Genomic DNA, 10,525 nt, shown 5'->3' with positions numbered 1-10,525 from the left:
AACATACACGCTTCATCCATCTCCTGTACAAAGCCACCGACTGTAATGTCTTTTCAACATTAAAACCTCTTTCCATTACGCCTCCCGGGTGGTTCCCGCCGCTTTAAAATGCATTGATAGGGTAATATTTCATTGTGAGAGTAACATTTCCCCCCTGACATTTTTATGATTCAGACTGGCTCCACCTGCTCAGGATTAGATATGGAAAGAGGACTAATCACTGCATCAACACCGTGGTTTGGACGGGATCCAGTTACTCAGTCAAACATGGAGAGACGGACCCAAACGGCCCTGAGTAAGACTGAATCAGCTGCATCTGTCATTTAGAAAACAAAGAATGTTAACATGAAAGGATTTACACTGGAAACCCCAATATTAATCTTGCCAGGTTAGTTTTTCCTCATTGTGTGGAGTCTTGACGGGACCAAACATGTCATGAGCTGTGTCTTTTCTGCATTCTAATATTTCAAATACAGTAGATATTGGATGCTCTAGTGCAGAGGATTAATGAATCTAGATGATTGTTTTTTTTTTCCCACAGTATTTTTTTTCCAGACTCTAGGCACATTCACAAGTATAAACTTGCTAAAAATCATTTTTTCAGTAATTGCAGTAATAGCTTTACTAAACACAGGCATTCGGAAAATAGGGGAGATAGAAATTCAAGCATAATCTTCAGTCAGGTTGTAAATTGAATACATTTGCATCTTTTGGCAGAGGCAATTTCCACTTTCGTTCGAGTAGAATTCACTTGTTGGCCTTTACAGTGAAGTAATTCTGATTTGATGATTTGCTTTTGTCTTTGACCAGAACATCTTCACAGTAATCGGCTGTCAACTGTGTGAATCCGCCTTCTGTTTGGCTTCATAATAAAGACCTATGAAACACAATGTGTCTTTGGGCTTTAGTAGTTACTGCCAGGAACCCTGTGTCCTGGAGCCAACATTACATACTCACTGTGTCATCCAGGAAAACATTGGGCTGCCTCTTTATTTAGGTTAGGGGAAAAGAGGAAACTTGCCATTGGAGACATCAGTGATGTATCTCCAGATATTGAGTCACAAATGATTTTAAACTAAATCGTTTTGTTTACTCTTAAACTAAAAGAGTAGCATTACCGTCTCATAATTCAAGAGGATGGGATAAAGATATGTGGAGACAAGAGACTTAACAAGAATAATTTCAAAAGAATCACAAGATTATTTTTTGATTGGTTTTATGGACACTTGTTATATTCGGCATTGGCCACGCCTAAGCCTTCACAAACTCTAAAACTTTCAATAAAACATTCATCAGTGTTTATATAGAGCATTTTACAATGCGTACTATTAAAATATCACAATACATGCTTTGTACTGTACAGTAAGGATTTGTATAAAAGTTGCTGCAGACAAGAGTTGGTGATGACACGTCTGGATTATTCACTCAGGAGAGAGGAAAAAGCTAATAAAAACAAATACATTAGAAAATCACTTTAATGGCTCCTGGCTATGGGCCAGTGCCAAGAAAATTCCTCTTATACAGTCCTTCAGGGCACTCAGTGGAAAGTCTTACTAAAGACACCCCAACGAAGACGGTTGAATAAACCATCTCAACTTTAAACTATAGTCTTAACACTTTGTTTCACTAGAGCCCACTTGTGAAGGAACCTACGTTTAAGTCATTATTTAATTACACAGTTAAGAGAGAAGCGCAGTTCTCCACACTGTGAATACAGGGTGTCTGGTACAAGCTGCACGTCACCTTTGAACTATAAAGCATTGTTAGCAGCTCAGCCCAGACCTGGTCTGAGTCTAACAGCTGGACCCACTTCCTAACTGTCAGGGCTGTTTCCGTCTCTGTCCGGGTCAGAGGTGAGTAGTAAAGACTTACATTTACCATGTCATATTTACCTGAGTCAATTCTACTGAAGCAATGTCATTTACTGCAAAATAACACAACAAATAACACAGTTACACCTGTAGTTTTGGCTCTTAGGAGCATGTAATTATGCTGTCCTATCTGTCTATAAAATACAAAACAGACCATGTCCGTTTCCTTAATTCCTTAAAGGTGCACTATGTAACTTTACTGGTGCCACCTGCTTGTCTCCATAGAGACTGATTACATATAGGTTTATTGATTTGCCTGGAATGTACTGTAGCTTGGTGTTTGTATTGCTAAATGAAATACTTTAATAAACACACATGCTCACAGAGAGCGGGGTCGCCTCTCTACAGATCTGACCTGTAACATGGCCTAGTGACATCACCTGTCTTACGTTTGGTGCCATACTGTGGAACATTCCAGGCAAAGCAATAACATCACCAGCAGGTTGTGTTACATAGCGCACCTTTAAATCTTTTTGGGATATCTACTTGTATTTGCGTTATAACATTTGACGTCAGACTTTGAGCAATTCTCTGTTCCAAGGCCAAGTGCTTTTTCACAGCCAGTCAAGATCTCACCAGTGGAACATCGCTGCAGACCAAAACCAGAACAACCATGCAACACTGTCCGTACCAGAAATAGTGCAACTGGTGAACTATTGGCCAGGGAGCATGGGGGGGGGGTAAGTAACTTGAGCAGTGTGTGCTTATGTGTTGTGGCTGTCCTTTGTGCCATAGGGAGGAGGGGATTTGCTAAAAAATAAATGTTCACTCTTCAAGGCACTTTGGGGGGAGACTGCTTACCACTACAGGAGGTTTCATCATTTAAAAAGCACCAACAAGAGGGAGGGGCGCGAGGGGGGGGGACGTCTGTGGAGAGAGAGAGAGCGAGGTGTAGTAGAGGAAGAGAGAGACTGCCTCTTGGAGCTGTGAGGCAAAAGTGATGGATTCAACCCACTGAAAAGTGACAGAAGTCTCCTCACGGGCCACACGCGGTACACAAGCTACCCGAGATCACCTCCATCGATCAGGACTAAACCAACAGGGATCTACATGACCTGAGGAGCCTTTGGAAACTACACTTTCAATGAAGAATTTCTTACACTGGGCTGCACTGGGCTAATGACAGTGTCTCTTGCACACACCTGAAAACAGAGCTCACCACTGGGGCTGGAATGGACTGAGGTGACACAGGAAGCAGACAGAGGACGCTCAGCTTTACTGTTGGGATGACTTTTTACCAAGCGAGACTAAAGACTGAGACTAAGAGACTAAGAAACTAGCTCCTTCTCCAGGGCACCGCAACTAAAACTACTCTTCAGAGCTCTACAGTTGAATTGTAAGTATTCCACAAATTTTAGCAATACAACTAATACAATTAGTATTTTCCTTCACAAACAAATATTATTTTAAAACGTAAAGACTGCAATGTTCTTAGTGATTAGTTTAGAGATCAAATATAAAACTATTATGGATGAATGAGTAGAGGAGATGCTGGAGAGCAGGCTTTTCATGCGCAGAGCTTTAAATCTAAAGAAGATCTATGTGTTAATAGTGTTACATTTGGACCCCTGCTCTGGATCGCAGTAGTAGTATTCCATGTGACAGACCAAAGAGGCGGGCCGCTGACATGGCAGAGATAAGCTGGTTCTGTGCAGAAGCCTGTTGCTTCAGGATGTTCCCTGGGCTCAGGAGCACAGCAGAGTGAGAGGCTGAATTCACTCTTTGTTTCAGAAGTGTTTTTGTGAGGCCTTTGAGGAAACAGCACTCATTGAAACAGACCCGCTGCCTTCAGTCAGACTCCCATCACCTATAGGCCAGGCTACTTAGCTCACAAAATAAGCCTGTGTTTTGAATAATACGTGCACTGGCCTGCTCTGTGGGGATTCCTTACAAATGCTCTATGTTTACAGCCCTGCACACACTGAACAGGTAGTTAGCTTAATTACATTCTACTTGTCTTGTTCATGCGTACATGGATTACATTCCAAAGATGGAAAGAGGCCATCCATAAGGTATTGCAATAGCACTTCACAATGAACAACTGGAGTTTGACTTGGATCCAACACATATTAAGTGTCGTGCATGACGCTCTGCCAGCCCTGATCCACCTCGCTCTAATGTGAACATACAGCGCTGACTCCGACCACTGACAGATGAAGCGCTGAGAATCTGTGATGATGATGTGATTATGAGGCATTCACACAGAAGTAGGGCACTGTGTCGTAGTGAACTGGGTCAGTAAATCCAGAGGATCTGCGCGGGCTGAAGTCTGAGGGAACGTAGCGGTGCCATGTCTGAAATGTGGGAGTCTGTCATGGGTACCACCTCCAGGGAGTACGGCAGCCCGAGTCTAATGAGGTGCTGAAGAATGTGAGGAATGCCATGTTCACGCCAAAATGAGAGGGGCTTGAGAGAGACACTGAGCTACCCACCTCCCCAATTAATATGAGCTCAGTCTTACCAAAGTCACGGGCATAAGGGCAGCGCTAGTGAGTTATTCATTAACAAAGACATCATGTTGAGTAAAAGAAAATGTAAATACTTGTTTTATAGGCAAAGAGAGATTTGCTTATGTAGTTATATCTTCAAAGGCCATATATATCTTTTATTGGCATTGTTAACCACTAGTGCTGCTGACCGGTCAGCGGTAGCTTGTTAAAGTGAGCTGATGCGCAGACTATAATGAGCGGGGGTCTGTTAACAGGCAGAGGGACAGACATTAGATGGTGTAATAACAGGCTGTCGCTGTCAGCACAGATGGGACTCTCTCCCGTCACAGACACACAAACGCAGCACGAGTTCTAACCTAAAATACACATTTAATGACACAGCACATCCACTCACACAACAAAACGCATTTCATCACGAGCGGCAAGCATTTGGCCCGGGCTTTGAAGTGTAGTGGTGCTTGGAGCAGGAGAATCCAGCATAACGACATCCAACACGGGACAACTTGGCAGCTGGGGGCAAATAGCACCAAGTTTCTCCGAGACGCAGCTCAAGTTCCAGAGAAACTGCAGGAGCCACTGGCCAAACATAGTCATCAGCACATTACAGCACAGGACCACGCAGCTCCATTATCTCAGTGTGGGCTCAGCTCCTGCTGCTGCTGTATCTCACATTTCAATCACTGGACGGAGAACTGCATCGACTCCAATATCAGTGACTCTCAGATGGGCCCCTGCTGACTATAGGAATATTAATAGACATCAGAGAGATTTTCAAGCGGTATTCAAGACAGCTTCTGAGATTGTGGTGTTCTATTTTGACATACCAAGTGAATGAAACTGTGTGAGATGTTTAGTTATTACACATAAACTATCAATCATTGTATATATTACACACTCAATTATTATTATTATTGGTCATATTTTCATCTAATCTCTTCCTTATGAAAACCATTACATCAAAACACATCAGCCCCTGTATAAAAACAACACCAGCTCTTTCAGACCAGTGGTGTTGGTTATTGCACCCGTGTGTAACCCAATATGCAGCAGTTTTCAATTAAGGTGCCCTGGGACTTCATGGCCAAATTATTCTTAAACAGAAGTTACATTCAAAGAGTGGGCAAAGAACACGTTTGAAATGATTATTTGAAATAATAACATTTTCTACTGTAAAAGAAAAATACTGGTAATTCTGTAACTACATCTAATGAATGCTAATTGTCCTTCAGGGACATTTGAAAATGAACTGATGCTACGCGTCTAATACAGGATCAGACCTTGAACACATTTTACAAATAACGTCACACACTAGTCTCTATTTTGCATTGGGAGAAGATGCCTGGACCTGAGGACAGCTATTGGCTGTCCTCAGGTCAGCTATTGTGTTGTTTGTTCAAAAGCAGATAGAGGCACTCACCCAAAACCTCAACTTGAACAGGAAACGAAATAGAGAGACTTAAAGAGTTTCAGACACATCATTACTCAGAAATGTTCTGAATTAAATGCTAACTAAATAGACCAGATGTGCACTAAAGGAAAACACACACATTATAAAAAAGACTCTCATTTGCAAGATGTTACTTACTAAACTTTGGTTTACATTTTACACACATCACTAATAGTATTCTTTGGTTTTCTCCAGGTGTTGGTGCACTAGACACTCCCAAATGAAGCCCCATTCGCTGGTGCTGCTGGGGCTCCTTCTCGCCTGTGGTTTGGTCTTTGGGACTCAGACTCAAAGCGGTCCTTCAGAAAGAGGTCATGACGGGGTCGGCACACAGGAGTTTGACAGTAGTGATGCTGGTTTAGAAAAAGAGTTTCTCCATACTGCGAGGAGTAAGCGCGCTCCGGCTGAACTACCCCAGGACAAGTGCTCCTACACCTTCATCGTGCCCCAACAGAAAGTAAAAGGTGCCATATGTGTGAACTCAAAGGAGCCAGAGGCTTCGCTGGACAGCCGGGTCAACAAGCAGGAGCTGGAGCTGCTCAATGTGGAGCTGCAGAAACAGAAGCGTCAGATTGAGACGCTGCAGCAACTGGTGGAGGTGGATGGGGGCATTGTGACTGAGGTCAAACTGCTAAGGAAAGAGAGTCGCAATATGAACTCTCGGGTCACACAGCTGTACATGCAGCTGCTGCACGAGATCATCCGCAAGCGGGACAACGCTCTGGAGCTGGCTCAGATGGAGAACAAGATCCTAAACCAGACTTCAGAGATGCAGTCGCTCACCAGCCGCTACAAAGACCTGGAGCACAAGTACACGCACTTAGCCTCACTGGCCACAAACCAATCGGCTCTCATTGCTCTACTAGAGGAGCAGTGCCAAACACGCCCCCCGCCTCGACAAGTCCCTGTCCCTCAGCCCCGCCCACAACCCCGTCCCCAGCCCCCGCCAGTGTCACCCCCACAGCAGCCACAGCACAAACCCCCTGTGGCACCACGCATCAACAACCAGATCACCAATGAGATCCAGAGTGACCAGAAGTCCCTGTCCCCTCTGCCTACAATGCCCACAGGAACTCAAGGCCCTACAACTACCAACAAACCTTCAGGTGAGTGCACTGGAAAAAGCACAAACTAAGTCAACTCTTCATCCCCCTCAACAGGGGCCACTTCGATGCATATCAGTGCCCTGTTTAAACTGCCATAATAGAAAGCATATCAGACGGGCAAATACATGCTCCTAAATGGCCCTTCAAACATGCTGGCAGAACATAAAGAGTACTACGGAATGTCAAAAGCAGTAAATGGAGTGAGCAGTATTACAGTTCCCCTTCATTAAAGGACTACTGATGGCACTCAATAGTGGAAATCATTACCAGACCTTTTCAAGTCATATTTAGTGCTACCATTTTAAGTCAACAGGAAGATTGATCGGCTTTCTACATGGTTTGAATAAGGGAGCATTATTTTATGATTAAAACAAAAACAGAAAGTGAAATTCGTTGGAACTGGGCCACTGAAAGACATTGTGGCTGAAAGGAAAAACTGGTGAGCGAGATACCGTCAGTGAGTTGGTGATGTCATTTGTTCCATCTGCACCAGGCTGAGATCAGTCAAATGTTCCACCAGAGTTTATCAGGCAGAGCACAGGACAGGGCCGCGCAGCTCTCCACCTCGTATCCCTTCAAACAAAGACATTCCTGCAATTAAATGGATGTCAGAGAAGAAAACTACACAACAATAAAACAAAGAAATGCCCAGAACTTGAGTAAAGCATCTGTATTTTATAATGTATTAAAACACACAGGCACAGTTCTAGCACCATGGCGTGGGACTCCTTTTGGTACTTTCATTGGTCATGGGATGTTATCCAGTAGAAAGTATATACAAACTAAACCAAAGTCAAAATGATTATCAATTGCCTGTGATGCATTTAGCTACTGTTTCCTTACAGTTGTCAGAATTCCCTTTTGCCTGGTACCACTGTTGATTTTGGCTGTACAAACAGTCGTTTATTTCCCTGTGAGAGTTGAAGCCAAAGTCAATTCTGCTGCTAGAAGAATTTAAGAGGCCTTTCAAAAAATATGAGACTTCACCTTTGAGTAGTCACAATACTAACATTTCAAACTCGATTTTGATACTAAGGCTCAATACTCGATCCCAACTCGATCACAAGCTCAAGATCGTTCTTAAACTGTTCAGGAAAGACAATTTTTTATTCCCTTTTGTGTAGTTTTTATTTGTATCGATACTTAGTTTAGAATCAATTAATATCTGTTTTTTAATACTTTTGACAACCTTACATAGCAGTGTAAAACATATGCTTCTCTACTTTACATCCTTATTAGAGTTTGACATACCCTGTCGTCCTCTCTATTCTCAGGACCGTTTAAAGACTGCCTGGAGGCGCTTGATGATGGCAATACCAACAATGGCATGCATTTGGTGAAGCCTGAGGGGAGTAACAAGCTGATGCAGGTGTGGTGTGACCAGCGCCACGACCCCGGCGGCTGGACTGTCATTCAGAGGCGGTCGGACGGTTCTGTCAACTTCTTCAGGAACTGGGAAACATACAAGGTGTGAGTCTAACAACATTTCAAGCAGCTCCAAGTGTGGGGGCATTTGGGTGGTTCAAGCAGCGCCAAGTGTGGGGGCAGTGGGGGGCTTATAAATGCTGTTTTGACATAAGCCAGAGTGAAGCTAAAGTGAATTGGTTACTGTTGACCTGTTGTATGTGCCTGCTGTATGACCTGCAGTAAGTCACAGTGACTGTCTGTGACCCACTAATTCAAACGATCACACCTTATGGTCTTATTTGTTTTATAGGAATTATAGGAATACATATGTTTTGGGAGGGCGGCTTCAAAGGGTGCGTTCACATTTGTCCTGTTTGTGCCTAGTTCAGTCCTGATGCAGACATAGTTTTGTCCTGTTCTGGTCCTGGTCAAGTTTAGTCCCAATCTTGAGGTCGTGAGTTTAACTCTTGGGCGGTCTAAGCCCTTTTTCTATGGAGTTTGCATATTCTCTAAAAATATGTGCAATAAGGTCCTTCCCTCTGAAGGCAGGACTCCCCTGAAAAAGAGAAGATAAGTAAATAATATAATGGATAAATAATATAATGGATAAATAATATAATGGATGAATAAAATAAAATAAGATAAGTGCTGTGAGGCGTGAAGGCTTAGTCAGACGTAATACTTTCTTAAAATAGGTGCCTGGATAAATGTATAATTAAATTTGATGAAAACCCATTTCTTAAAAAATATATTAATCATAACAGACCAGTACCAACATTTTACTTTCTACTGAATTTGTATATTTAGAGTTATGTTGGTGTTTCTGTTTTATAGCAAGGCTTTGGAAACATAGACAGCGAGTACTGGCTGGGTCTGGAGAACATCTACTGGCTGACAAACCAGGGCAACTACAAGCTCCTGGTGACCCTGGAGGACTGGTCTGGGAGGAAGGTGTTTGCGGAGTACGCCAGTTTCAGGGTGGAGAACGAGGCTGACTTCTACAAGCTCCGGATTGGCCGTTACCATGGAAACGCAGGGGACTCTCTCACCTGGCACAACGGCAAGCAGTTCACCACGCTGGACAGAGACCACGACACATACACAGGTAAGAGTATGAGAGACTACACTAAACTAATGCAACACAGGAGACAGATCCAGAAGATCTTAACCAGGATGCAGATATTTTAAACAACAATTAAATCAAGTCCAGTCAGGAGTAAATGTCTGTCTGATATCAGGCTTCCACAGTAATGAGGAATGATGACAAATGGATGAATGTATTGTTATTAAGAAGAAACACGTCTAATATGTTGTTCTCTTTCTTTAGGAAACTGTGCACATTACCAAAAGGGAGGCTGGTGGTACAACTCTTGTGCCCATTCAAATCTAAATGGAGTGTGGTACAAAGGAGGACACTACCGCAGCCGCTACCAGGACGGAGTCTATTGGGCCGAATTCAGGGGCGGAGCCTATTCACTGAAGAGAGTGACTATGATGGTCCGGCCAAACCCCAACACCTTCCATTAGAGCTGCCAAAGACACTTTTAAGGGCAGGTTTCAGTAGCTCATAAAACTATTTTAAAAGTGCAATATTAAAACAAACCTCCTCAACATAATGTCTCACTTTACTGTAACTTTATTCTTCTAATATTGCACTCATTAAAGTGGTATTCAGGTCAAGGCTGTATCGTTTTCAAATCCCAAAGATAAGACACAGGAGACATATCCAGTGATTTCTTTGCATCTTATGTCGAATGCAAGAACAGTTCAGATGCTGCAAAGGCTTGTGTGCTTCGTTCAAACCGTGCAATATAGAATTTATTAAAACATAAATACAAATGTACTGAGAGGACAAAGTTTCTTGCCAAAGTCATGGTTAGTATTTTTGAAAGTCATTTGCTTGTGTATATCAAGCACTGTATTTACTGTATAAATTTAGTTTTTGCATTTGTACATAGGACTTTGTATTATAATGTAATAAACGTTATAATAAAACAAATCCACTAGTGTCTGTACTTCTGTTTTTCATTAACACCGAAAGGACAAATGTATCCCTTATTTGTATTATTATTATTATTATTATTATTATTATTATTATTATTATTATTGCCTTTAAACATGCTCTTGAGTACATTTACATCACCTGATGTTTTAGATATATATATATTTTTTTTAAAGTTACACAATAATAGTCACCTGCAGAGGTAATTAAATTGGTGAGATAAACACATGCTATCTTTGCTA

General features: G+C 42.3%; 1 protein-coding gene across 1 annotated transcript; it reads left to right on the top strand.

Moving 5' to 3' along the window:
• Nucleotides 1–2,727: 2,727 nt before the first annotated feature.
• On the top strand, nucleotides 2,728–10,280 carry angptl2b (angiopoietin-like 2b). Its single transcript, XM_072433758.1, has 5 exons — nucleotides 2,728–3,207; nucleotides 5,964–6,874; nucleotides 8,149–8,342; nucleotides 9,116–9,386; nucleotides 9,609–10,280. The coding sequence occupies exons 2-5, from the start codon at nucleotides 5,989–5,991 to the stop codon at nucleotides 9,806–9,808; spliced, it is 1,551 nt and encodes a 516-aa protein (XP_072289859.1). The 5' UTR covers nucleotides 2,728–3,207; nucleotides 5,964–5,988; the 3' UTR covers nucleotides 9,809–10,280.
• The last annotated feature ends 245 nt before the right edge of the window (nucleotides 10,281–10,525 follow it).

Source organism: Eucyclogobius newberryi, unplaced genomic scaffold (assembly GCF_026437365.1).
Source record: "Eucyclogobius newberryi isolate DKJ021-1_F unplaced genomic scaffold, fEucNew1.0.hap1 SCAF_6, whole genome shotgun sequence".
NCBI classification, from domain to species: Eukaryota; Metazoa; Chordata; class Actinopteri; order Gobiiformes; family Gobiidae; genus Eucyclogobius; species Eucyclogobius newberryi.
The sequence above is the reverse complement of the archived record's forward strand: the minus strand, read 5'-3'. Positions and strand labels throughout refer to the sequence as shown.